We start from the raw sequence: 27199 nt of genomic DNA, 5'->3' as shown, positions 1-27199 counted from the left end.
TTGGGTGACAGCTGTGAATGCAGAAACTTGGACACGGTGAGTCTGCACAGACTCACAGGGACACAATCCCTGCCCCAGCTGAGATCAGGACCCCGTTGTGCCAGGTGCTGCCCAGACACACAGCAAGAGATGGTCCATGCCAAGGGATAGAACCCAGGTGTCCTGATACCTAGCCCCCCTGTCCTAACCCACTAGACTTCACTCCCCTCCCAGAGTCAGAAATAGAACCCAGGAGTCCTGGCTCTCTGCCCCCCCGCCCCATCCTGCTCTAACGAATTTCCTGCTCACACTCTACAATTATAGATTAATCTGGTGTCTCCCCAAGACACTTCACAGTGTCTGAACATGGTGGTGACCCCATTCCCCCACCACTGAAATACAGCTGCCTCTGGGGTGCAGCACAGCAGCTATTTCGCAGCCACCCAGATATGCCTCCCCAATATGCGCCACAGGGCGTGTTCAATCAGCACTGAAATGCAGCCACTGCTGGGGTGGGATGAGGCAGCTGGCTACCAGCGCTGAAAAACACTCTCTGATACGAGGTTTCCCTTTGAAGCTGTTCTGATCTGCGTTGCAGATGCCAAGAGCCCCTTGAATCTCCTAAATGTGACTTTTGTGGCCTGAACTAGGGAAAGCTGCTGGGAGGATGAGATTTAAGAGTGGTTCTCACCTACCCCCAGAGCTGGGATAGCAGCTGGTTGTCTGGGCTGACCCCACGGCTGACATGCATCAGGGAGGCAGCAGGGTTAAGGCAGATAAAAATGATCCCTCTTCATCTGTTTCTTCAGCCTCCCCCCAGGCAGAGTTGCAGAAAAGGAGCCGAGAGAAACTTCCTGCCTCTCAGTGGTGAAACACTTGCTGTTTAGAAGACAGTAAAGTCCAGTGATTAGAGCAGCGTGCGGGGGGCAGGGCGCCAGAAGGCAGGACTCAGAGATTTACAGGTTTTAAGGCCAGAAGGGACCATTTTGCAAATGGAGGCTGCCCCCACCCCCTGCTGCACAGATCGGGAGGCCAGCCTACAGCACCCTCAGCTCCGCCCCCTTTGTAGATTTCAAACTCATATCTGATGGTCAAGATAAAAAGCTCCCTTAACTCCGCCCCTTCATATCTTTCAAGCCCATATCTGGTGGTTGAGCTGGAGCAGAGCTGTTCGAGAGAGAGGCCCAGTCTCAATGACACGACTCCAGGGGCTGGAGAATCTGCCCATCCCTGGGGCTGTTGTTCTACAAGACAATTCCCCTCCCTGGGGAAAATCTGCTCCTTATTTCTAGTCTGAATTTTCCTCCAAGGAGGAGGGTGGTGGAGAAATTGGGGGGTTTGTAATCGTTTGGTGACTCAGTTTCCCCACTCACTTGACCCAGTTCCTCACTAGGTCTGAAAGGCTTCACTTCTCCCAGGGGGAGTGAGACACAGCCGGATGTCTGCCTCGGCTAGAAGCAGCTACGCTGACTGAAGTCGGCCCAGAGGAATGAGGGGCCAAGGACCAGACCGCGTGTTGCAAAGTGGCAGGCAGACCAGGTGCAGGCGGCACCGTGGGTCTAGGTGTGGACTGGCAGAGATTTATGCATGTGGCTGCTCAGGGCAGAGGTGACAGAGGGGGAACCCAGGAGACTCCGGGAACAGCAGAGCCGCCAGCACTTGCCTTAGCCGGTTCACTTCGAGTCTCTCTCCATCAATCCTGGATTCCAGGGGGCTTGTAAATGGGTCCCCCTTCTCGAGCGCATCGAACACCCGCAGCTTGTCTTCGCTTCCAGGGGCCTTCACCGGACCGGTCCTCGCTCATTTGCTTTGGACTCCTGCCGCCGACCTGCCCAGGGTGCCAGTCTCTGGTGCCCATTTGTTACGTTTCCAAACGAGCCTCCGTGGCTTTTGTCCCAGGATTCCTGGCTCCCAGCACCTCCCACCCCTGTTCTAACCACTAGACCCTACTCCCCTCCCAGAGCTGGGAATGGAACCCCGAAGTCCTGGACCCCCGACTCCCCGCGCCACTCTAACCTCTGGCTTTTCTTGACGTGTGTCGATCAGGCCTGGTGCCATTAAGAGCCAGGAAGTCTTTATCACAGTTCCTTTTCTTGCCCTGAACCCCAGCCTCTGCCAGCCCGGCACATGGGCTGGTGGGTTAGAAATACGTGTGCAGTCATGATTGTCTATCTGCCATAGCCCACTGCCTCTCCGGTTAGTGTCCACGGCTGGACTGGACGGGACTCCCAGTGGCTAACCCAGCCCTGGGGCCACGGTAAGCGCAGTGCTCCTGAGATCTCATAGTCCCAGGAGCCTCCATTATTTTGCTGGGAACGGGAAATGTGTTTTGGGACAGTGGTTCTTTGAGTCTCAAAGCTGCTTAAACTGAAATGGAAGGCGTTGCTCTTAGTTTAGTATCAGCAGTCCCACCCCAGAGGTGGCTGCATTTTAGCACCAGGTGAGCCATCTCCACTGGGCGTTATCCCAGAATCACAGAATTGTAAGACTGGAAGGGACCTCGCAAGATCGTCTAGTCCAGTCCTCTGCACTCAGGGCGGGACCAAGCATTATTTACACCATCCCTGACAGGGGTTTGTCTAACCTGCTCTTAAAAATCTCCACTGACAGAGATTCCACAACCTCCCCAGGCAATTTATTCCAGTGATGAACCACCCGGACAGCTAGGAAGTTTTTCCTAATGTCCAACCTAACCCGCCCTTGTTTCAATTTAAGCCCATTGTGTCTTGTCCTGTCCTCAGGGGTTAAGGAGAACAATTTTTCTCCCTCCCCCTCGTAACAACATTTTATGTACTTGGAAACTGTTCTCATGACCCCACCCCCCTCGCCCGTCTTCTCTTCTCCAGGCTAAACAAACCCAGTTTTTTCAATCTTCCCTCATAGCTCATGTTTTCTAGACCTTCAGTCATTTGTGTTGCTCTTCTCTGGATTTTCTCCACTTTGGCCACATCTTTCCTGAAACGTGGTGCCCAGAACTGGACACAATGCTCCAGCTGCAAACTTAACGGCGCAGAGCAGAGCGACAGGATCACTACTCGTGTCTTGCTTACAACTGTCGTGGTAAAATAAATCACGGAGCTATCCTTTAGAGTTGGATTGGGTGCAGCTTCAACTGACACACACACATAAAAAGTACTTTAGCGAAAGGGATTGCTATAGCCAGAGGGAAAACCCAGGTGGCTCTAGGGAAATACAAAGACAGCATGTCTGGATGCTGGGCAGATGTATTTCAAAATGGCTACTAAAACAAAAGGCTTATATAGTTTATAGGCTTAGATTAATTTACGTGTTGATCGTATAGTGGAATTTGATGAACAGTTTATCCTTACAGGAAAGACAATCATAATGCACAGTGGGGTACACCAGACGTTCTCACAGGAAAGACTAAAGAGTCACTGGATTGTCCAATGTGGTTTTCAGGTACCCCGGGTATCACCCAAAGATGGGTGGCTACACAATACGTGTTCAAAAGCTAATTTGTATGGGGTGAGTTTCGATGGGCCGGTGAGACAAGAAGAGGGGGGGCACGTACCGATACTTATCGCACCAGGAGATGTCTGTTCACAGAATAGAAAGGCCTGAGGCCCATGACAGACAATGAACAGGTAGACTGGTGCTTCAGAGAAATCCGGTGGGATTTTAGCATGTTATCTTACTTTCATTTGGGCCTCCTACTAATGGTTCAACCGCAGGCTTTTATTTTAGTTTCGGGTCACAACGTTAGGCCAGGCATTCTATTAATCAATTCTGTGATTAATTCTTGGATACCACACAACACTCCTGCTGACACAGCCCAGGACGATGTTTGCTTGTTCTGCAGCAGTGTTACTCTATTGACTCATATGTAGCGTGTGATCCACTCTGACCCCCAGATCCCTTCCCGCAGGATCCTTCCTAGACAGTCATTGCCCATTTTATACGCATGCAACTGACTGCCTCTTCCCAAGGGGAGTCCTTTGCATTTGCCCTTATTGAATTTCATCCTAGTTACCTCACACCATTTCTCCAGTTTGTCTGGATCATTTTGAATTTTAATCCCATCCTCCAAACCATTTGCAGCCTGTCCCAGCTTGGTATCGTCCACAGATTTTATAAGTGTACTCTCTGTGCCATGATCTACATCATTGGTGAAGAGATTGAACAGAAGCGGACCCAGAACTGAGCCCTGTAGGGCCCCGCTCGATCTGCCCTTCCAACTTGTCTGTGAACCGCTGATAACGACTCTCTGGCAACCAGTTCTGCACCTACCTTATAGGAACTCCATCGAGGTTGTATTTCCCCAGTCTGTTTACGAGAAGGTTATTCAACACAGTATAAAAAGCCTTACTAAAGTCAAGATATACCACATCTACCGCTACCCCCCACCCACCCATCCACATGGCTTGTTACCTTGTCAAAGAAAGCTATCAGGTTGGTTTGACATGACTTGTTCTTAGAATCATAGAAGATGAGGGTTGGAAGGGACGTCAAGAGGTGTCGAGTCCAACCCCCTGCTCAAAGCAGAACTAACCCTAATTAAGTCATCCCAGCCAGGGCTTTATCAAGCTGGGCTTTAAAAAATTCTAAGGATGGAGAATCCACCACCACACTAGGGAACCCATCCCAGTGCTTCACCATCCTCCCAGGGAAAAAGATTTTCCTAATATCCAACCTAGCCCTGCCCCACTGCAACTTGAGACCATTGCTCCTAGTTCTGCCATCTGCCACCACTGAGAACAGCCTAGCTCCATCCTCCCTGGAACCCTCCTTCAGGTAGTTAAAGGCTGGTATCAAATCCACTCTTCTCTTCTAGAGACTAAACAAGCCCAGTTCCCTCAGCCTCTCCTCATAAGTCTTGTGCTCCAGGCCCCTCATCATTTTCGTTGCCCTCCACTGGACTCTCTCCAGTTTGTCCACATCCTTCCTGCAGTGGGGGCCCCAAAACTGGACACAATACTCCAGATGTGGCCTCACCAGTGCTGAATAGAGGGGAATGATCACTTCCTGCGATCTGCTGGCAAAGCTCCTATTAATGCAGCCCAATATGTCGTTAGCCTTCTTGGCAACCAGGGCACACTGCTGACTCACATCCAGCTTCTTATCCACTGTAACCCCCAGGTCCTTTTCTGCAGAACCTTTGCATGGGATTCTTCCGTCCTAAGTCTGCCCTTGTCCTTGCTGAACCTCATCAGGTTTCTTTTGGCTCAATCCTCCAATCAGTCTACATCACTCTGTATCCTGTCCAGACCCTCCAGCATATCTACCACTCCCTCCAGATTGGTGTCAGCTACAAACTTGCTGAGGGTGCAGCCACCCCATCCTTCAGCTCATCAATGAACATGCTGAACAAAACCGGCCCCAGGACCGACCCCTGGGGCACCCCGCTTCATACCGGCAGCCAATTAGACATGGAGCCGTTGATCACTACCCGTTGAGCCCGATGATCTGTCCACCTTGTAGTCCATTTACCCAACCCATACTTCTGTAACTTGCTGATAAGAATACTGTGGGAGACCGTATTAAAAGCTTTGCTAAAGTCAAGGTAGATCACATCCACCGCTCTCCCCACATCCACAGAGCCAGTCATATCATCACAGAAGGCAATCAGGTTCCTCAGGCATGACTTGCTCCTGGTGAATCCAGGCTGACTGTTCCTGATCACCTTCCTCTCCTCCAAGTGCTTGAAAATGGATTCCATGAGGACCTGCTCCATGATTTTTCCGGGGACTGAGGTGAGGCTAATTGATCGGTAGCTCCCCGGATCCTTCTTCTTCCCTTTTCTGAAGATGGGCACTAGATTTGCCATTTTCCAATCATCGAGGGCCTCCCCCGATCATACGAGATTTCAAAGATGATGGCCAGTGGCTCTGCGATCACAGCAGCCAACTCCCTCAGCACGGTCAGGTAGGCGTTGCACAAATACAGGAATACCGCCACCCAGCTGGTGATCGGAAGCAGAATCCAGGGCCTTACAGTTTCTCAGAGGAGAAATTAGAGCTGCACAGGCTGGGTGTATTCTCAGTGCAACTTGTTTATTTGCTCTACGTGCATCAGTCCTGGATAGAGGTGATCATAAACAGCATCCAGGGAACTCCCTTGTGGCGATTCTCAGCTGACACACCCATGCCAGGTTCCCAAGGAGAAAATGATTCTCTATAGAGAGATTCAGGCATGGAGCGCTCCAGAAAAAACTAAATTGCAAAAACAAATGAAAAACACAGGATTTCTTCCGAACCCTGAACACTTGCTCGCACAATAAAGGTGTGAACTGGCACCGTTGTTTGTAACAGCGACACCTGAAGGCTCCCAGCAGAACAAAGCTAAGGAGCAGCTCGTGTGCCGTGGAGACTGAATCGCCTCTCGGGGTCTCTGCTGAGCTATTCTGTACTCCATACTCATGGCACCTCCGCTAATTCCCGCCTTCCTTCTATGGGGCAGAGGAGAGCTCAGTCCCCATAGCTCATTCATCCCTCGGTATCTGTGCTGAAGCTGCCAGCAGGGGCCTGGTTAACACCATCTGCCATGGCAATTTACCGCTTCGGACACCTGTCTGCTAGGAATGCCTCTGAGATGCTCACAGCTCCGTCCATCCAGACTCCTTCCAGGGAAAAGCCCCTTCTCCCAGGGCGGATCCTCCTAGAGCCATCCATCCCCAGCCCCTGCTCTAACCACTAGACCACACTCCTCTCCCAGAGCTGGGGCTAGAACCCAGGAGTCCTGGCTCCCAGCACCTCCTGCTCTAACCCACTACACCCCACTCCTCTCCCCAGCCAGGGATAGGAGCCAGGAGTCCTGACTCCCAGCCCTGCCTCCCTAACCACTGGACACAACTTCCCTCCCGGAGCTGGGGCTAGAACCCAGGTGTCCTGGCTTCCAGCCCCTGACCCCCCTCTTCCAACCGCTAGACTCCCATCCCCTCCCAGAGCTGGGTACAGAACCCAGGAGTCCTGCTTTAACCACGAGTCTTTGTGCAGCAAGCACCAAAGCGCAGATACTAGCTGGCCCCTTCCCCCGTCTCCACGATATCCTGTTCTTAGACTGCTTGTGTCACATCAGATCTTCCGAAACACGAACTCAGCATCTCAGCCTCCGATGGACCTTTAGATAGGGAGAGAGACGGCCCCGGCTAGAGGCTCTGTGGGTCACAGAGGCGGAGCCAGCCACATGGGAGACTGGGTGAGCTCATCATGACCGGGGGGGAGGGGCTGTACAATGGCCAACAGCGACTCTGGGGGGGATCCCAGTGACCTGGTGCAACCAATTGCCCGCGCGCTCCCCTGGCCGTGCTGTGACCAAGAGGGAGAGCGCGTCCCTGGGCTGGAGAGGCAGAGGAATAGCAAGCAGGGGCCGGAGGTGGGTACAACATCAGAGAGACCACGATGGGAGACTGCGCCCAGCTCTGGGGGGGCGCACGTCAAACAGGACGTCGGGAAATCGGGGAGGGGTCAGAGAAGAGTGACGGGAATGATCCGAGGGCTGGAAAACCTGCCCGAGAGCCAGGGACTGAAGGAGCTCGGTCCAGTGAGTTTAACCCAGAGACGGCTCAAAGGAGACTAGGTCCTGGTCTATCAGCCTATCCCTGGGGAGGAGATTTCGGGGAGCAGAGGGCTCGTTAATCCAGTTGAGAAGGGCAGAGCAAGAGCTGACGGCTGGGGGATGAAGCCAGACAAATCCAGACGGAGAAGAAGGGGCAGCTTTTCCCCAGGGTGGGGAATTAGCTTGGGAACGACTGCCCCAGCGATGGGGCAGAGGCTCCAGCCGGCGGCGTCTTCCCATGGAGATCGGACATCTCTAAAAGCGCTGCTCTAGCTCGACCATCAGATCTGGGCTGGAGGCCAGGATCTGGGCGGGATTCTTTACCCTGGGCAGGCTGTGTGGGCACCACGGTCTCTTCTGGCAGTAAGATGGACAGAGTAATGTAACCGGTTCTTATCAGGCAGGAAGCCGCGATGCTGCACAAAGTGAAATAGTGCGAGGTTGCTATTACTAGTTCCCTTGCGTGTCATGTAGCCTCTACTAGCCCGGCTGAGATCAGGACCCCGTTGTGCCGGGCATTGGCCAGACCCACGGCCAGAGACAGGGCCCAGCCCCACAGCAGCCGTCCTCAAACACGCCTTGTGCTGAAAACGTTTTCGCAGGAACCATTCACGGGCCCGAGGCCGGTTCCCTTTTCTTGTAGGCCCTACGTCAACCTTCCTGCTGGAGAAGATGGAGGCCCTGCTTCTGCTGCCCCTCTCCATCCTGACTGGTGAGTGGTGCTGGCTGCACCAGGGCTGGGCTGTGATGCAATACCGGGGTGGCCGGGAGCGTGGGAGATTCTGCCATGCAGGCAGCTCCACCGGCCAATGTTTGGAATCCAGCCCCGGGCATACGATATATCCGGGGTTCGGTCGCACCCTCTAGGGGGCGCTGTGCTGCAGGGAGCGGGGCAGGGGCTCCCCCTGGCAGTGAGCGCTGCCCCAGGGTGGCACTAGGGGGCGCTGTGCTGCAGATAGCAGGGTGCTGCTTCCCCTCCAGGGGCCCACTGCCAGGACTGGGGGGTGACCCTGCCCAAGGGACCCCTGGCCGGACCGATTGGCTCCTGCATGACGATCCCCTGCTCCTACACCTACCCCGAGGGGCAGCGCGTCAGAGACGTGGTCTGGAGCCGGGGCGAGGAGAGAATCGTGCACTTCGCTGAGGAGTTGGGGCCGGGCCACGCCACCGCCAAGCGCATCCAGTTCCTGGGCGACCTGAAGCACAACTGCAGCCTGCGCTTCAACGAGCTGGAGCCTGGAGATGGGGGCGCGTACTACTTTGAGTTCCAGACCCAGAGGCGAAGGTGGAGAAGCCCTCGAGCCCTGTGTCTCACGGTGTCAGGTAATCCGCGGGCAGCTTCTTCTTGCATCAACGTTTCACCAATCGCAGAGCCCGGCCCCATGCAGCGTTATGTGCGGCTGTTCCCCAGCTGTCCTGCCCCAGAGGCAGCTGCACCTCAGCAACCATGATGCCATCCCTAAGCGGCGTTATGCGTGGCAGCTCCCTGGCTGCTCCACCCCAGAACTGCTGCATCTCACCGCCCATTGAGCCATCCCCAAGCACTGTCGCTGTACGCCTTTCATAACTTTTCCACTCCATTCAGATGACTAAATTCTGCTCAGCTGTGAAGAACCAGCAGAGTCTGGAGGTTAGAGGAAGCCTAAACTGGAGTGAGGACTCCTGGGTTCTGTCCCAGCTCTGGGAGGGGAGTGGGGGCTAGTGGTCACAGAAGGGGTGGCTGGGAGCCAGGACTCCTGGGTTCTGTCCCAGCTCACGGGGGAGAGCCTCGTACAGGTCACACTTCCACCTGGTCTTGAGGAAGCTGTCAAAGAAGGGGCCATTGGCGGCGGCTGCAGGTGGCTGTGCCCGTGGTCATGGCCCGGCAGTGACTGTCTCCCCCCTTTGTTCCCCCTGCTCAGGACCCCCCTGCAGGGTCCATCACACCATCGGCGGTACCGGGGGAGGTGCTCTCAGCAGCAGTTCATTCTTCTGCATCTCCGAGCACTGCGCCTCCGGCCTGTATTGGACCAACAGCTCTGGCGTGCGGATCCCGGAACAAAGCGTGACCAGCAAACACAAGAGCCGGCTTCACATGAAGATCGTCTGGCAGCACCGGGGGGCAGTGCTGGAATGCCGGGTGGAGGGCTACCGGGACAGGAGCATCCCCAAAGGGTCCCTGTCCCCAGCCATGGGTGAGTGGAATTATCCGTACACAGCGTGACATACCGAGCGTACCCCCAGGGGGCGCCAGCTCCGATCTGGCTACTAGCAGGGACGGGCTAGCTCAGTGGGGCGGGAAATGGGGCATGGGTCTTTCTCCTCTAGGGGGCGCTGGCTGCGATCTGGCCCCATGGCGGGGACTGGCTGGCTCTGGGGGGCGGGGAATGGGACATGGGGCCTTCCCCCTCTGGCGGGCACCGGCTCTGACCTGTCTCCAATGGCCTTTTCAGGCCGGCCTCCTCTGCTGAAGGTCCTGGTGGATGCGGATGGCCCAATCCCGATCCGGGAGGGCGACTCGTTCACACTGAGATGCGTGGGGCACAGCGGGTCGCCGGACCAGACCTACTTCTGGCTTCACAACGACGATCACCCATACGGCGGCCCCTCTGTGCGGGTTGAGAGGGCGACCTCCTCTGACGTGGGCAATTACACCTGCATGCTGTGGGTGTCCGGCCCTGGGCGTGGCTACCTGGCCATATCCCCCACCACCTACGTGGCCATCCTTGGTGAGTAGCCAGAGCCAGAGCGGAGCCCCAGCTCGGGGGCGGGGCCAGAGAGCAGAGATGGGAGGGAGCCTTCTCTCACCAACATTGCAACTGGGGGCGGGCCCACAGCCATGGGGGCAGAGCAGAAGAGCACAGATTGGGGGGCCCTTCTGTCATTCACATTCCAGTTGGGGGTGGGGCCACAGCCATGGGGTGGAACCAGGTTCGCAAACGGGAGGGACCTTCCTTAAGTCATCACTTTGATATGGGGGCGGGGCTCCAGCACTGGGGCGGAGCCATGGAGCCCCCCACCCTGTCCCATGCTGCACCTGTCACTGGTTGCTGTCCCACAGGGGCACCATTAGCTCATGTGTCTCTCGGCTCCCTCTGCAGCCCCGCCCCTGGTGCACGTGGTGGCCAGCCCAGGCCCTCATCGCAGCGCGGGGGATCCCCTGTCCCTGACGTGCCGGCTGAACACCAGCTCCTATGCTGAAGTGGGCTTCTCCTGGTACAAGGATGACGAGCGCCTGGGGTGGGCACAGCCGGAGCTGGCATTCCCTGGCGTCCGGGTGGAGGACGCCGGGGAGTATCACTGCGAGGTGCACAACGCCCTAGGGAAATCTGCCTCCCTGCCACTCTCCATCACTGTCGTGTGTAAGTACCAGGCACATTCGGACTCCCCACTGTGCGCTACACAGCCAGGGGATGGCTTAGAGCTCCCCATGCACCACGGTTGAACCCCCCTAGTGCCACGCCGCCACCCTCCTTCTTCAAGGCCAACCACGATAAACAAGCTTCCAGCTCGCACGCCAGCTATGTCCGCTTTGTTAACCAGGCTTCTGTATCCCTGTCCAGCACACAGAGCCCTCTAGCTGCCAAATGACATTGCAAGTCAACCTGCCATCTGAGAAACACCCATTCAACTCCCACAGATTTGGTTGAAATTTGACATTATTTAATCATCAGGAAAAAATGTCTGGTCCCTCCCCACCACTTCCCACATTAGCTCTTTGCCAGACTTTTCATTCCTTTTTTCATCTCCGTTTTTACCCACAATGTTTTTGAAAGGGCAGGTGTTGATAATTATCATCAATTACAATGGAAGGTAAATAATCATTGAAACAGAAAATGGTGAGGGGCGGGGGTTGGTGAAAAAAATTGTTTAGCTTTCAGGGGAATAGACAGTTATGACGGCTGAAGAAATCTGAGTTTGATCTCATTGCAGATAAAACATTGGCTGAAAATTGGGAGGAAACATTTGCTCAAAGTCAGATGCCGTGTTTGATGAAAAGGAGATTCAAAGTTTAGCAAAAGTTTCAAAAACCAAATTCCCAAAACCTCGTCGAAGGAGAAAAGGGGGAAACGGGTCTCTTTTGTACCCTGCGAAAGAGAAACACCCACATTTCATGATCATTTACAACATTTTTTCTTGCATTTGCCTGTGCAGCTGCCGGCACAAGGGAGCCTGATCTCAGCTGGGGCAGGGCCTGTCTCTCGCTGTGTCTGGGCACCTGCTGGTACAACAGGGCAGGGACTGTGTCTTGCTGTGTGTGGGCAGCGCCCGGCACAACCCGGCTCTGATCTCAGTGATGGCATTATAGGAATCAGAGGGGACTGGAGTTTTTGTGAACCTGGAATTAACTCCAGTGTCCAACGCACACTTGGGAGGAAAATTCTCCAGGTTAAAATCCCAGCTTCCTTCCTGTCCCCTCCTCTTCATTATCTCCCCTAGGACTATGCTGCCCCCTCAACCGGCTTCCCACACCCCATCGCCCCACTGCACCCTGCATGGCACCGGAGCTAACGACCCTATTCTCCATCCCTCCCCGCCACAGACGGCAGTGACTGGTACCAGCTGAGCCCTGGCCCACTTGCAGGCATCGGGACAGGGGTCCTGCTGCTCTTCTTCCTGAGCAATCTGGGGGTTTACTGCCTGGCCAGGAGAACCCACCCAGGGGATGAACCAGGGGGGACTCTGCAGGGTAAGGGACCCCCTGGGGGAGAATTGGGGGAGGGGCAGAAAAAAGGGGGCTCTGGCTGCATCCTGGAAAACCTGGAATGTGGGTGCATAAAGGAAATCAACACACTGCTCTGTGTGTGTGTGTGTGTGTGCGCGCGTGTGTGCAAGCGTTCGTGTGTGTGTCTTTGCTGCCCCCTGCTGGACAGGCTGAGCCCTACTCTGTGTGTGTGTGTGACAGTTTAGAGGAAGTGGCCTATTTTGGGGGGGGAGGTTGCCAAAGGGGGGGAATTTTCGATTCCGGGGGAGACGTTTAAAGGAGGAAGATAAAAGTGAAAGAGGATAATTGTGTCTCCTTCCCTAGGGGGCAGCAGAGCGGATCCCAGTGCCCCACAGGGAGACTCGCTGTATGAGGTCAGTAGGGCTGGGGGGCTGTTAACTCCTGGGTTTCCACTGCCCCTCACATTGGTTGGGGTGGTCTGCAGCTGAAGCTTCTCCCCCCATAGTGTGAACCCCTGGCCCCTGCTGGATGGAATCAGCCCTGCGTGAGCATGTGTCATAGACCCCATCATGCTAACAGCTCAGGGGAGATTCTCCTTCACATCCAATAGCCAGGACCTGTGCTGGTGCAGGAGGCTGGGAGATCTCTGCCCAAATACAGCTGGGGCTGCGTGCCGTTACTGCACCACGTAATTTCAGTTCACAGCTCTGCGGGGAGTGAAGCTGGGGATGGGACACAGGAGTCCTGGCTCCCAGCCACTCCTGCTCTACCCACTATTCCCCACTCTCCTCCCACAGATAGCATACAATCCAGGAGTCCTGGCACCCAGGCCCTCGCCCTGCCCCCCACTACTGCAGGAGCAGGTGGACATCACACACCCGGGGGGAGTGATTCCTCTTTCTCACTCTCTGTCTCTCTTCCTGTGTCCACGGCAGGAAATCCCATGTGTCGCAGGGGATATTCCCCAGCCCTCGGACGAGGACAGCGACTATTATAACAGCCCCACCGGGGACTATTGCAACTGAGACGGCCAAGATCCCTGCCATCCGCCGCCCCCTCTGCTCTGCCACGACCTGAACCCAAGGAGTGCATCGCTCACGCCCCAGGCAGCGTTCACCCTCCTCCTGGAGCCAGGGAAAGCCTCCCAGCCTCTCTCCCACCCAGTAACGGAGCCTTGGGGCAGATCCCACCTGGGGCATTTGAACTAGGCATTTCTGAAGCAGTTTAATTGTAGCTTAGATTTTCCAGGCTGCGTTGGCTTTCAGGAGGCAGTGTGGCCTAGGAGATAGAGAACGGGACCAGGAGAGAGGAGATCTGGGTTCTTCCTGCCCTTCAGCAACTCACAGCCCTGCTCCGTGCCTCAGTTTCCCCAGCTGTGCAATTGGGGCAATGATCCTGCTGCCTTCTTGTCTACAGCCCTTGGAGATCTCCGGCTGGAGAGCGCTGGACACGGGCAGGGTGTGTCCCTTCTGTGCTGGCTGCTTTTTTCTTTCACTGACAGCCACTTTCTCAACTTTCACCAAGCTGTTCTCAGGGAATTGCTTCAGTTTTGTCTGTTGTTACTGGATAATAAAGTTGTTTTAGAAACCCAGCAGCGCTCGTGGTGTCTGCCGGGCGGGGGGGGGTTGCAGAGGGCTGGGTGCTCCGAGTGCGGAGCCGGGCTTTGGGGCCTGTGGTGTGACCCACTGGGGAACGGGGGAAATTGCAAATCACAGTTCCTAGCAGGGCTGACATCCCCCCAACATTCAATGCCAGCGGGCTGGGGGCCCCCACACCACTGCACCCCGGAACTACAACTCCCAGCAGGCCCTGCCCCCTCCCTAGAAACTACAACTCCCAGCAGGCCCTGCCCCTCCCTAGAAACTACAACTCCCGGCAGGCCCTGCCCCTTTCCTAGAAACTACAACTCCCAGCAGGCCCCGCGCCGTTCCGCGCGCCCCCTTCCGGAACTACAGCTCCCGACAGGCCCCGCCCTCTAGAACTACAGCTCTCAGTAGGCCCCGCCCCCCCGAACTACCGCCCGCGGGCTGTGTTCGGGCCCCGCCCCCCCGGCCGGCCCGGCTCCTCCAGTCCCAGCCAGTCCCGTCGGCCCCCGCGGCAAGGGCCGGGCGGCGCGCGGCGGAGGAGCCCGGCATGGAGCGGGGCGGGCCCGCGCTGGAGCTGAAGCTCTGGGCGGCCCAGGAGATGGGGCTGCCCCCCGGCAAGGTGCCCCCCGACGGGGCCTTCCGCCGGTGCGAGCCACGGGACCCCCCCACGCCGGGACCCCCGGCCCTGAGCCCCGCCCCCCCCCCCCGGACCCCGGCTACTGGTCCCTGCTTCCCGCCCCGCCCTGCGACTCCCTCTTGCGGCCCCTGCCCCCCAGGGCCCCTTCCCCCCCCCGGTCCCTGCCCTCCCCCTTCCCCCCCGGGCGCTCCCCTCCCTGCCCGCCCCGGCCCGGCTCTGTCTCACACACCCACACCCCGGGATCTCTTTGCTGCCTGGTTCTCTACCAGCCCCCCCGCATTGGGCCCCTCACCCCAAATTCCCCCATTCGCTGTCCCGTCCCAGCCCCCTTCGTTATATCCCGGCTGTGGGCTCAGGGCCCCCCCGCTCTGCTCGTCCCCTCGGGCCATGTCCAGTCTCCTGCAGGAAAGGGCCTGCCAGCCCCTAGGATGTTACCCCCAGGGCTCGCGTGGGGATGAACCCAATGGGGGGTATCCAGCTCTGGGGCAGGGATGGGGGGGGTGGATATACAGCCCTGAGCTGAGGTTTGCCCCGGCTGCGCTCCCCGCCGAGGTTTCCAGCCCGTCCCCGTTGGGCTGACACTGCCGCGCTGTCTCCCCAGGATGTGCTCGGGGCAGTGCGCGGAGATCTGGCGATACGTCACCCGGCACGTGCAGCACCAGAGGTGAGAGGGGTGGCGCACGGGGCCTTCCCCGTCTAGGGGGCACCGGCTCCAATCCGGCCCTAGGCGGGGGACTGGCTAGCTCGGGGGGATGGGACACGGGTCCTGTCACTTTTCAGGTCCCCTCCCAGAGCTGGGGATCAAACCCAGGAGTCCTGGCTCCCAGCCCCTGCTGCTCTAACCACTAGACTTCACTCCCCGCCTAGAGCTGTTGCGGTCTCTGAAGCAGATTCACTTTTCTCTCTTCACTCGCAGGAACGTAAAGAAGATCCGGGGGAACCTGCTGTGGTATCCTTCCCTCATCTTCCTCCCCTGTGGGGACTATGTTACTGTGGGCAACTTTCTCACGAGGGGCCCATCCAGCCTGGTATCCTGTCTCCCCCCGACCCCCTAGATCAGACCCCTGGGCCCATGATGTCCCATTCCTCCTCCATAGCAGTGGGGAGCGGGTTTTAGTTTCCTCACCGAATCTTGGCTGGCGTCTGTCTCCTGGCTGTGAACCCCCGAGCCTGTTGGTTTCCATTTCTGCCTGATGTCTCTGTCCCTCCATCCGGGCCTCTGTCGCTCTCTGCGTTCAGCCTCCTTAACTCAGGCCTCACCTCAGGTACCAGCATCTGGAGGAGGCAGAGGTGAGGGGGCTGGTGGGGGGTGGAGGCTGCTGGGCAAATGGGGCTGGGGGGCAGGTGTGGATGGGGGCTGTTGGTGGGATGGGGTGGAGGCTGTGGGTGGGAAGTGAGTCGGGGGTGGGGTGTCAGATTGTGATTTAGAGTGGAAGAGCCATTGGGGTGCTATGGGGTGGGATGTGGGTCAGAGGAGGGGTGCCATGGGGTAGGGTAAGGTGGGAGGCTGGTTGCAGTGGGGTGGGTGGACAGAAGGGATCCGGGGGCTGTGGAGTGGAATAGGGGACCTGCCGTGGGGTGAGCAGGATGGCTGGGTCCTTAGCAGTGGGGGGCAGGGGGTACTGGACACTCAGAGTTGGGGCCCTCCAGGGGAAGCCCTGCCCCCATTCAGTGTCTTCTCCTCCCCACAGGGAAAGCCCAGCAGGTCAGAACCGGAGCAGGAGCTTCGCCAGCAGCTGACCCAGGGCGTGGCCCGCCTGCGCGGGGAGCTGCAGCAGCTGGACCTGCAGATCGAGATGGCCCAGCGTGAGGTCATGGCTGACGGTGAGGGGGGAGCCCCAAGGATCTGGGGGCGCTGGGGAGGGAGGAGCCCCAAGGATCCAGTGGGGCCGAGCACGCTCTCCCAGCCCATCACTCTAGGGGGTGGGGGACACAGAATTCACCCCAGTCCTCCCATCTGTTCCCCCACACACAATGGGATCATCCCCCTGCAGCCCAGATCCATTCTCCCCCACTTCTTCATGGGGGGACAGGATTGTTCCCCTGCCCTCCTAGGGGCAGCATCTCCCACCATGGTCTCTTTCCCAGACGCAAGGTTCCCGTGGCCCCTGAGGCTGCTGGTTTTCCCCTGTGCTGCCTCCCTAGACAATCGCCCTTGGCATTCACACCCATCACCTCTGCACTCCTGGGTTCTGTCCTCTGCTCTGGGAGGGGAGTGGGGTTGAGTAGCTAGAGCACGGTGCTGGGAGCCAGGACTCCTGCGTTCTACCCCTGGTTCTGGGAGGGGAGTGAGGTCTAGCGGTTAGCGTCTGGGGCTCAGGGTGGGATTTCCCTGATGCACTTTCTCCTCCCACTCCACAGAGGTCTCCCTGGAGGCGGCCCAGGAGCGGATTCGCGATGCCCAACGCCGCTCCCTGCTTCTCAAGGCCTACGCGGCCCGTGCGGCCAAGGAGCGCCAGCGGCTGCAGGGCAATGTGGCCCAGCTGGCGGGGCGGCTGGAGCAGCTGCAGGACATCAGCAGGTGGGAGGGGGGGTCCTTCTATAGCAGGGGGTACCCTCTGCCACTGCGGCTGCCCTGCCTGGTGGCGTCCCAAAAATCCTTTACTCCCCAAACGTTACCCATTGAGCATCTCTGCTGGGTAGCAGCTCCCAGAATCCTTTGCTCCCTGGTAGGGTCCCCTCTGTGGGAGGAGGATGCAGGAGGATGCTCCAGGGAGCAAAGGATTCTGGGAGACTCACCTGTTATGAGGTGCACTTCCCAGAATCCTTGGCTCCCACTCTGGCTAGCCTCTCCCAGAATCCTTTGCTCTCCATGGGTGGTGTTGGGGATGGGGGCTGCCCATCCTGGGTAGCCTGTCCCAGGATCCTTTGCTCTCTGGCAGGGTCTGGCTGGGTATATGACCTGGGGGCTGGATCGGGGATGTCCTGGACTGTGTTCCCCTCCCCACGCCCCATTTTCATGGCCCCTTCCACTCTCTGCAGAAAGGCCAAGGTGGAGCTGACGGTGGGAGGGAAAGTGCCCGACCTCGGATTAGCTGGCATGGAGCCTGAAGTGCTGGTGAGTTGAGCAGGGGGATTGGGTAGATCCCTGGGAGGGAGAGGGGGAATTCATGAATCCTGGTCCCCTGTGGTAGTGTGGGTGCTGTCCCAGGCCTGTGATCCCATGGGGGGGGGCTCTGGGGATCCCATGGCAGGATCCAGTGACAAGGGTACCTGGTGATCTGAGCTGTGTGAATGGCAGCGTGAGGCTCGGGTGATCCTGGCCTGGGATCCAGTGATGGGGTTTGACTGCTGAGGAGGAGGGAATCTGACTGAGCCTGGAGCTGGGGGGAATGTGGAGGGGCCATTGGCAATCAGGTCTTGGGATCTCACTGACCCTGGAGCCAGGATCCCTTATAGATTGCGGGGGGGGGGAAATCAGTGTGACTCCTGGTGATCTGCAGCTTTGAGGGCCGTTGTCTCCTCCCTGCCCCGGTAACCAGTCCACATGTCTGTCTTTGTGTCTGCAGCGGGACGTGCGGACGGCCTGCCAGCTGCGCTTTCGCTTCCTGAAGTCACTCTTTGAGCACAGCACGTCTGGGGCCCTCCCGTAAGACCCCACAAACTCCCCTAGCCTCCTCCCCAGACCTCCCAGTCCCTCTCCGCCCCCCAGTTCTGTTTCTGATCCACCCCATGTGTGTCCGTCTGTCTGTCTTTCTCAGCGACGGGATGAGTGAGGAGCTGCTGGATGCATCCTACCAGCACTGGCTGAGCACGGTGGAGGTAATGGGGGGCAGGCAATGGAGAAGGGACCCTGGGGACAGCTCACCTGGTGCAGAGATGCAGCCACCTCTGGGCCGGGGCATCTGGGAACAGCCGCACATAACACTGCACTGGGATGGCGTGTCCGGCACTGAGGTCACCTGGGGGGGGGCAGCTGGGCACCCCAAGTGCTGAGCTCATCCCAGCTCTCTGCCTACGCAGGACGTTGTGAGTTCCCACCCTCCCAACCACATCCTGGCAGCTCTGGAGCACCTGGCCCTGGAGAACACCTTGCAGCTGCAGGAGCTCACCAGCCGCATTGACATCCCCCGCGACGTAGAGGCTCTCAAGTGGGTACCGCACCAAGGGAGGCAACGCGGGTGCATGGCGCTGTACGGAACCGTCGCCCCCTCCCCGTGGTAGCGGCTTGTGCTGCTGGGGTGGGGCCTGTGGGGCTGTTGCTCCCCAGTGGTGGCAGCTTGTACTGCAGGGGAGGGCAGAGTCAGGACTCTGTGGGGGTTTTTGCCCCCTGGTGGTGGCAGCTTGTACTGCAGGGGGGAGAGTTGGGGCTCTGTGGGGCTGTCACCCCCAATGGTGGCAGCTCAGTGCTGCAGTGACCCATAGCGCCTGTGCTGGGGCCTGTCTCTGCCCTCCGGCCTGCAGGTTCCGCTATGAGAGATCCCACCTGGAAGACCTCGCGGGGTCATCAGCAGGCCTGCCCTCGGTCCAGGGCCTCATTCAGGTGAGTGGGGACATGGGGAGAGGCAGGCAGGGCCGCATCTGGGTGCTGGTGGGGTCCTGGGGGCTGGGATATGGTGGGGGGGGGGGTGTCTGGGTGCTGTGGGAGTCCTGGGGGCTGGGAGATGGTGGCGGGGAGGGAGCTGGGGCTGGGGAGGGAAGTCGGGGTCATGTCTCCAGCTGGGACGTAGCAGGGGGAGGGGGCAGGGTCCACGGGCCCCTCGTTACCAGCCCCCCTCTCCCCTGCTGCAGGAAGGCTGGAGCAGGTGCGAGGAGCTGTGGGTGCAGCAGCTCACCCTACAGGCCCAGGAGCAGCGCGGCACGGCCCAGCTGGCCTCCCTCGTGCAGGAGACGCACCGGCTGCTGGCCGATGGCTCGGAGCGCGCCATCCTCGCCAGGTAGCTGCCCTGGGAGATGCCCCAGCCCCCCCCTACCCCGGGTTCCCCCTGCACTGTTGGTACTGTCCCCACCTGACTGAGAGAGCGCCCCCTGCTGGGGAGACGCCCCCATCCCCTGGGGTCCCCCTGTGCTGTTGCTGCCCCTGCCGGGCCGACAGAGCACCCCCTGCTGGTCCCCCATCCCTCGCTGAGCTGGCCTGTCCCACCTGGCCACCAGGGCGGTGCTGGAGCTGGAGCTGCGAGCCGTGCAGCTGGCGGGGCTGCGGGACGGACTGCGCCGGAGCTGCCGGGAGCTGGAGCGGGAGGCAAGCGCCCGCCACACCGAGCTGCAGGCCCTGCAGAGCAAGCGCCAGCGCATCCTGGACTTCCGCCACCTGGTGGTGAGTGTGGGGGGGCAAACCTGGGACTCGGAGCGGGGCAACCTCTGCGGGGGTGGGGAGCAATAGGGCTCGTGGGGAGACGGGTGAGGAGTCTTGGCTGGGAGGGGGGCCCGGCTGGTGGGGGGAAGGGGTTCCTGAGGGAGCCGGGAGGAGTGGAGGGGGTGCCTGCTGGGGGGAGGTGAATATCGGCGTGTGGGGCCTGCCCCGGGGTATATGGGGGTGCCTAGCTGTGATTACTGGGTGGGGGGAGCAGGGCAACACTGGCTTGGAGCAGCCGCAGAACTGACCTCCCCCCTCCCAGAGTGAAAAACAGCAGCACATCCGGGCGCTGATCAAAGGCACGTCCTCCATCAAATCCCAGCTCCGTAAGGACCAGGCCGAGGTGAGATGTTCCTGTCCCCGCCCCGCGCGGCATGGGGCAGGATCGAGAGGGCACCGGTGGGGGTGGGTGGGTCTCAGGGCTGGGGTGGCTGGGGGCTGTGGGTCGGGATGGAGGGGCACCGGTGTGGTCTCCCACCCCCGTCTCTCTCTCTCTCTCTCAGGTCCAGGCCTTCGTGCAGAGGAAGCTGCTGGGCCTGGAGCAGGACGTGGCCCAGGAGTCCCGGCGGCTGCACGGGGGGGTGGAGTGCGAGGTCCGGCGGCTGGGGGCCATCACCCTCCCCTGCCTGCTGCGCCGCAGCCTCCCGGGGTGAGTCGCCCTCCCCACCTCCAGCTGATCCCCCACTGGGGGCCCTCACCCCCTCTCCCAGCCGGCTGGGCCCTGAGGCTGACTGTCCCCTCTCAGGGTTTCCCAGGGACTCAGATGGAGGGCTGTGTACTTGGGGCAGGCAGGATTGCTGGGTTCTTCCCCCACCGCTTGTGCCCTATTGAAACGAGGCTCAGAGCCAGCGTGGGTAAAGCCCCCCTGAGCTCTGCAGATTGGAGGGTAGAGACTTGCCCAGGAGTCTGACCCTGGCGGGGGGCGCTGGGCCTCTGAGAGGAGCATTAATCCCTGGGCAGCGGTTCCTGCTGCAGCAGTTGCACTGAGACAAGCAGGAAACACGAGTAAAACCCAAGCGTTCTCCATCGGGACCCCATAGCGGTGCCAGGAGCATTGCCGCTCTCTGGGGCACCGATACCTGCTGCTCTCCCAGGGGTACCAGGGCTGCAATAAGCCAGCAGGCGGCTGAGACGACAGAGCGGGTGGTAACGCTTGGATTTGCCCCGCCAGCCCTTCGCAGGGAGGGATTGATGTGCCCGGTGGAAGCAGCAGGGGACATGCAGACTGGGGTGCCCGATGGGGGGTAACTGGGGGTTGGGGTGTTCAGGGGCTGATCTTTGGCTGCTCTGACCCGGTCGTCCTCCCCCCCCCCCCGCAGATCCCAGCAGGTCCCGGCCCACGAGCTCTCCATCCACAGGCTGGACCGGACGGCGCCTGCCCAGCACCGGGCCTTCCTCACCATGTGCCAAGCCGTCGCCTTCCCCCTCTACAAGGTGAGACGCACGCCTGGTGGGGCAGTGGGGCGGGAGCAGTCCCTCTGGGCTATGGGCATGCCCCGCCCTGGGGAGGGCTGGGGTGGGAGTGACTCCTCCAATGTATGGGGCCCTACAGGACGGGAGTGACTTCCTCTGGCCCTCTTTGGGGGGAGATGGGATGGGGGGCTGTGGAGGAGGGATTTGGTGGGAGCACCCCACGACTTTATTTAGTATCAAACCTCCCCAGAGCCCCCATAGGGGGTGGGTGATCTCTGGGTGGAGGGAGGGCAGGCCCTGTCTCCCCTCACCCCCCATCTGTCTCTGCCCTAGGCCCCAGAGCACCTCCTGTCCCACGTGGCTGAGCTGAAGAAGGAGCTGCTGGCCCTGCGTGCCCAGCTGGGCTACAAGAGTCGGGCACTGGCTGACCTGCAGCAGCACCAGGGCTCCCCAGGGACGGACGTGCAAGGTGAGCTCCCCCCATGGCGCCAGCCAGGCAGGGAGGTGTGTCTTCCCCCCCCCGCCCCAGCCCGAGTGCTCCTCCCAGTGTCTGCGAGGGGAGCCCTCCTGGCGCCCAGGTCGCCGTGCGGCGGCTTTATGGCGTGAGAGGCACAACTAGGGCAACGCGATGAGGCGTCTACAATTCTGGGGGTTATTCCTCGAGCCCCCCCAGTGCAGTCGCTCCCCCCCCCCCAGCCATCGCCTCTCCGGGCTTCACCGACATGTCTTCCCCCAGCCCTGGCGCAGGCCCTGCGGGACCACGACCAGGAGCAGGTTGGAGCCCTGGGGCCGCGGATCCGGCTGGTGACGGAGCAGTGCATGCGGCGCATTGAGTGCTGGCCCCAGGTGCAGGCCACCGTCGACGCCTGGTGAGGAGACTCCGCCCACCTGGTTTACGGGGTGTCTTGTCAAGACTGGGGAGGCCCCGCCCACCCTGTGCCTGGGGGCGTGGCTGGTGGGTATGTGTGGCCCCGCCCACCCTGTGCCTGGGGGCGTGGCTGGTGGGTATGTGTGGCCCTGCCCACCCTGTGCCTGGGGGCATGGCTGGCGGGTATGTGTGGCCCTGGGGGCGTGGCTGGTGGGTATGTGTGGCCCTGCCCACCTGTGCCTGGGGGCGTGGCTGGTCCTGGGGAGTGAGGCCCCATCCACCATGGGGTGGGGGTGCTCCACCATTGGTTCTCCTCTGCCTGGGGTGGGGCCATGAGGAGGAAAGGGGGCCCCCCCCAGTGTGGGGAACACAGTCGGGAGGGACTCAGCTGGGGGTGTTTGGGCATGGGGGGCGGTGCTGGGGTGGGGTGGGAAGGAAGGGAGAACAGGGAAAGGGATTGGGGGGCAGCCCCTGCATTTGCCATGGGGAGGGGGGGAATCTAGTGCTGTGAAATGGAGGGGTGGGAAGCCATGGGGGGCAGGGCTGGAAGGAGCCATCTCACCCCCTCCCCGCTTTCTCCCCCTCCCCACCTGCAGGTGGGAGCAGCCCGGGCAGTTTGTCCTGCCCAGCGAGCGGCGCCTGGGCCTCACCCTGCAGCAGTGGCTGGAGCGCTGGACCCTGGCCCTCAAGACCCTCCAGCAGCACCAGCGGCAGCAGAGCTGGGCCTGAGGATGGCCTGGCCCAGACTGGGTGGGGCTAGCGGGAGCCCCGCCCCATAGGGGTGGAGTTGTAGGTAGCCACACCCAGGTGAGGGGAGGGGGTATGGTGGGACTGTCTGTACAGGGGTGGAGTTATTGCATCAGTGTAGCTGCCCCTGCTTGCGCAGGGAGGGGTCAGCGTTGAGGAGATGGCCGGGTGCTGGAGGAGGGAGGTGGGGGGGGGTCGTGGGGGGGTCGATGCAACTTTTGGGGAGGTTCTAGGTGGGTTTTGTGGCTTTCTCTGCTTCAGTGTTCTGAATAAATCTGACTCAATTCACACGCCCACGGCAGCGAGTGGGACACGGGGCCTGCAGGGGGTGCCGGTGCCCATCTGCCCCAGGGCAGGGACTGGCTGGCTCGGGGCTGAGGAATGGGGCACGGGACACCAGCTCTGACCCATATTTCTGTCTGGCTGCTCCAGGGGGGCTGGGCCTGGGGTTCTGCCTGGCCCCTCCCGGCCGTGGGGGCTGTAAAGATGTGCCTGTGCCCAAGGGTTTATTCCTCTCCTCAGGTAGCAACAGTCCAGCTGCCCCCCAGTGCTGGCGCATGTGGGGGGGTGTCTGGGGGCTCTAGCTGCCCCCTAGGGTGCAGTGGGGGGCTGCCCAGGGGGTGACAGTTGGCCCTGTTGGGGGGCCAGAGGGTTGGGAGGGGGAGGTTGCAGAGCAAGGGGGGGCGGCAGCACGCCGTGTCCCAGAGCAGCTCCAGCAGGAGGCGTCACAGTAGGAGAGCGCTGTGCCTGATGCAGGTGGGCACCTCAAGGGGGGGGCCTGGACTCCACCCCCCCCCCACACGCAGTGTTGGGGGCCATGACCCCCCCCCCAGTTACCAGTGCAGCCCCCGACTTTCCTGGTACTGATGCCGGCTGCCTGGGTCTCTTCCAGGCTCTGCCTTGCCCCCCGCCTGGCAGTGGGAGTGCGGTGTGGGGGGGCACGGAGGCTCCAGTGCAGCTTCAGCTGCATGAAGTGTGGGGGGGGGCGTCTCTGAGAGTCACTGATCAGGAGGGGTTTTGCATCCCCCCCATGGGGTTGGAGGGCTGGGGACTTGATGTTGGCTGAGGGGGCAGTGGGGAAATGAGTGCTACATGTGGGGGGCACAAGTGAACCCCCAAATGGGGTGTCTGAGGCAAGGAGGGGGATCTCCCCTGTGTGGGGCTGGGGGGAGTGGGGTACAGGTGCTGGAGGGAAAGGGGGTAGTAGAGTGGGAATGGGGGGCAGAAGAGGGGAGGTGAGTGGGGCAGAAACGGGGAGAGGGGGAGGAATTGGATCAGCCCCACACCCTTAGCTGGCTCTGGGTTGGTGTCGGGCGGGGGGGCGGTCGTGGAAGGAGCCTCCAGGGAGGGTGGTCTGGGAGCTGAGCAGATTGGAGGGGGGGGGGAGGGTTCTGTGGGAGCCTGACCGCTAAGGATGCCCCTGCTCCACCCCACCCCCTCCATCTGCCCCCCACTCCATTCTCCTGCCACCTTATTGGCCCCGCCTTCTCCATCCATCCCCACACTGCTTTCCACCCCCTCACCCCTTCTCCCTCCCCCACCCACACGCCTTCCCAGGCTCATCCAGGGACCACCGGACATCTATGAAATCCACCGCAGTGCTGGGGACTCCCGTCGGTTCTGTCAGGGGGAGAGAGTGTCAAGGACGGCTTACCCCGCACTGAGATGCAGCCACCTCTGGGGCGTAGCAGCTGAGGAACAAGCCGCACATAACGCTGCATGGGAATGGCTTGCCTGGCGCTGAGATGCAGCCACCCCTGGGGGATGGGTAACTGGGCCCCAGCCGCACAGGGCTGAGTGATCTTTCAAGCCTGGCATGTGAGGGGAGTCCTCTGTCGTCCCCCTCCACCTGTGCCAGGTAGCCCAGCTGTGCAGCTGCTGATCTGTGCTGCCCTTGGGTGACAAGCCCGGCGATGGGCACGAACACCCTGTCCAGGGACAGAGCCCAGCAGTCCTGCTGCCTGGCCTGGCACGTCACGGCCCAGATCCCAGCTCGGGCAGGGCCTGTCCCTCGCTGTGTCCGTGCAGTGTCCGGGGGGAGGTGAAGGGATCTGATGCAGCTGACTACGCTCCACTAGAAAAACCCTCCTTACGCAGCACGGGGGGGTCCTGCCTGTCTGGGACCCGCTGTAGCCCCAGCTCCGCCAGTGCTGTGCCGGCCGTGCCGTTGGGGTGACATGAAGCATGGAGATAACGGGCCCAGCCCACAACCCTTACACCCCACTTCACTCCCAGAGCCTGGGATGGAAGCCAGGAGTCTTGGCTCTCAGCGCCCCGCTGCTCCAACCACTAATCCCCACTCCCCTCTCAGCGGGGTGCAGGGGTCGCTGTGTGTGTCCCAGCTCTTCCTGAAGTGTGTATTCCTGAATCCATCACGCCTGCCCCCCATCACTGCCCCCCCCCCGGTGTGGGGCACCAAGCCGGCTGTAGGGAGACAGTGCTGTGTGTGTGTGTGTGTGTGTCCGTCCGCTAGGCCCTGCTCTGTGTGAGTCAGTGACTACGTGTGAGTGACTGTGTTTGTATCAGTGTGTGTCAGTGTCAGCGTGTTACTGGCCGGAGCGGGGCTCACCGGTAGGCAATGGCTTTGCAGGACTGTGTATCCTGCAGCCTGTGACACCCACCCACTGACACACCGTAGTTACCCCACACACCGCCACTCACACACACTGATGCAGGGTCCCAACCACATAGACACTGACACACACCACACAGGCTGGGGCGCACACTAGCCCACCCACCCCCAACGAAAGAGACGCACACCCCCTGCCGCACTCGCAATCACACACAGCCCCACTCAGAGACAGCACCCCACACAGTTCACGCCCACGGCTCCCAGCACAAGGACTTTCTGCCCCACACAACACCTGCCGGGGCCTGCGGAACTCCCTGCCACTGGAATGCTACCACTGGGACTGGCCTGTTCCATGAGCCCAACAAACACCCGAGAGGGAGACGGGCTCCCAGGGGCCGCCCTGGGCTGGGACTAGGCTAGAGGGGCCCCAGGGTCCCATCCAGAGGGCTCTATCCAGCAGGGGGTAGCGTGACCCACACACACAGCCACGGGGACCGAGCGCCTTCCCTGGCGGGTCTCCCGGGCCATCCCCCACCCCGCCCCGGGTTGAGTAACAAGGCGGCAGCACGGGACTCGGCAGTGTCGCAACCCGACCCCAGCCCCTCGCTCCCTCACGCTGGCGGGTTGGGTAACGGCCCAGAGATTATACAAGAGCGAGTCTCTCCGTCTGGGCATGCCTTTGCTGCAGATTTTTGGGGTGTCACCCCCCCCCTTCTCTGCACCTCTCCAGCACGGCAGCCCAAAGCCTCCCCCCCCGCCCCATGACTCCCTCCAGAGCTGGGTCAGCTGCTGGCCCCCCTCTCCCTTGTGTAGCACGGCTGGGGGTTGTGCAACGGCCCAGCCCCAGGCAGTGCAGAACGGAAACCACAGGTCCTGCCCCGCCCCGCCCCGCCCCACCCGAGCGGCCCTCCAGGTGCACCAGAGCCCAGCGCCCCCACCTGCGCCCTCCTGCCCCACAGGGGGCGCCCTGCAGCTCCCACCTCCCAAAGGTTAGGGCCTGCCAAGATCCGACGGACAAGGGGAATTGCTACCGGGGGTCGGCAGTACAGGGGCTGTGACACATGGAGGGGCAGTTGTGGCTGTGGAGGGCAGCAGAGCGTGTGCACAAGTGCAAACACCCAAACAGCTGCACACATCCAAACACACTCGCCTGCACATCCACTCACACAACCAACCCCTTCGCAGCCACACAAATACATACACACACACACAATCCCTGCACAACCCCAGACATACACAAACAATGCACAAATCAAGACACATACACACACACCTTGGGTCACGGCGACACACAACACTTCAACAGGCCAGGGTGGCCACCCTGCACCCACCCTGCGCCTTGGTTATTCCCTGCCCTGTGGGGCCCGTAGGGGCTGGATCGGGGCAGAGGGACACGATCCAGTCCCAGCCGGGGGGAGGAGGCAGAGGAGGGGTGGGGGCCATGGTTTCTGCACCACCCAGTTCCTGGCAAACGCTCCTTCGAGGATTTGCATTTCTTGGTAGTTTTCACCCCCATCAGCACCACTTCCTGCCCAGCCCCCTCCTACTATGCAAGATGGTTAAGGGGGGATGGGAAGAACCCAGGAGTCCTGGCTCCCAGCCCCACCGGTGTTAACGTACCAGACCCCACCCTGACCCCGAAGCTGGGAATGGAAACCAGGAGTCCTAACACCCAGCCTCCCCTCCTCTAACCACTAGACCCCCTTTCTCCCCTCTCTGGGAGCCAGGGGAATGGAGTCTGGTGAGTTAGAGCAGGGGGTCTGGGAGCCAGGACTCCTGGGTTCAGTCCCTGGCTCTGGGGGGGGAAATGGGGTCTAGTGGCGAGGGCTGGGTCCTGGTCTTCAGTGCTGCCATAGGACACTGGGCCTCTTTCGCCTCCCACTTTCTGGGTATGGAGACTGTAAACGCTTTGGGGCAGGGCCTGTCTCTGGCTGTGGGTCT

At 60.4% G+C, this 27199-nt stretch overlaps 1 protein-coding gene and 1 pseudogene across 1 annotated transcript; both read left to right on the top strand.

Annotated features, from left to right (window-relative positions):
* The first annotated feature begins 8166 nt into the window (after positions 1-8166).
* Positions 8167-13164, top strand: LOC137149432 (sialoadhesin-like; annotated as a pseudogene).
* A 1037-nt stretch (positions 13165-14201) lies between these two features.
* On the top strand, positions 14202-23303 carry HAUS5 (HAUS augmin like complex subunit 5). The gene is made up of 19 exons (XM_067542972.1): positions 14202-14370; positions 14964-15026; positions 15279-15311; positions 15628-15652; positions 16054-16186; positions 16724-16883; positions 17345-17420; positions 17872-17951; positions 18064-18124; positions 18326-18453; positions 18767-18845; positions 19094-19239; positions 19457-19619; positions 19921-20001; positions 20162-20307; positions 20978-21092; positions 21405-21540; positions 21808-21940; positions 22536-23303. Exons 1-19 carry the CDS (start codon positions 14273-14275, stop codon positions 22666-22668), a joined length of 1989 nt encoding a protein of 662 aa, XP_067399073.1. The 5' UTR covers positions 14202-14272; the 3' UTR covers positions 22669-23303.
* The last annotated feature ends 3896 nt before the right edge of the window (positions 23304-27199 follow it).

This window comes from Emydura macquarii, unplaced genomic scaffold (assembly GCF_026122565.2).
Source record: "Emydura macquarii macquarii isolate MOO-44397 ecotype Brisbane River unplaced genomic scaffold, CSIRO-AGI_Emac_v2 contig_746, whole genome shotgun sequence".
Lineage (NCBI taxonomy): Eukaryota > Metazoa > Chordata > Testudines > Chelidae > Emydura > Emydura macquarii.
Note: the sequence above shows the minus strand (reverse complement) of the source record. Positions and strands in the feature narration are given on the sequence as shown.

Excerpts from the sequence above, each read along its gene's own strand:
- HAUS5 (XM_067542972.1), top strand. The coding sequence starts at position 14,273 with ATGGAGCGGGGCGGGCCCGCGCTGGAGCTGAAGCTCTGGGCGGCCCAG. Across the intron at positions 17,421-17,871 it reads GCATGGAGCCTGAAGTGCTG|CGGGACGTGCGGACGGCCTG; the intron begins GTGAGTTGAGCA and ends TTGTGTCTGCAG. Across the intron at positions 18,454-18,766 it reads CGCGACGTAGAGGCTCTCAA|GTTCCGCTATGAGAGATCCC; the intron begins GTGGGTACCGCA and ends TCCGGCCTGCAG.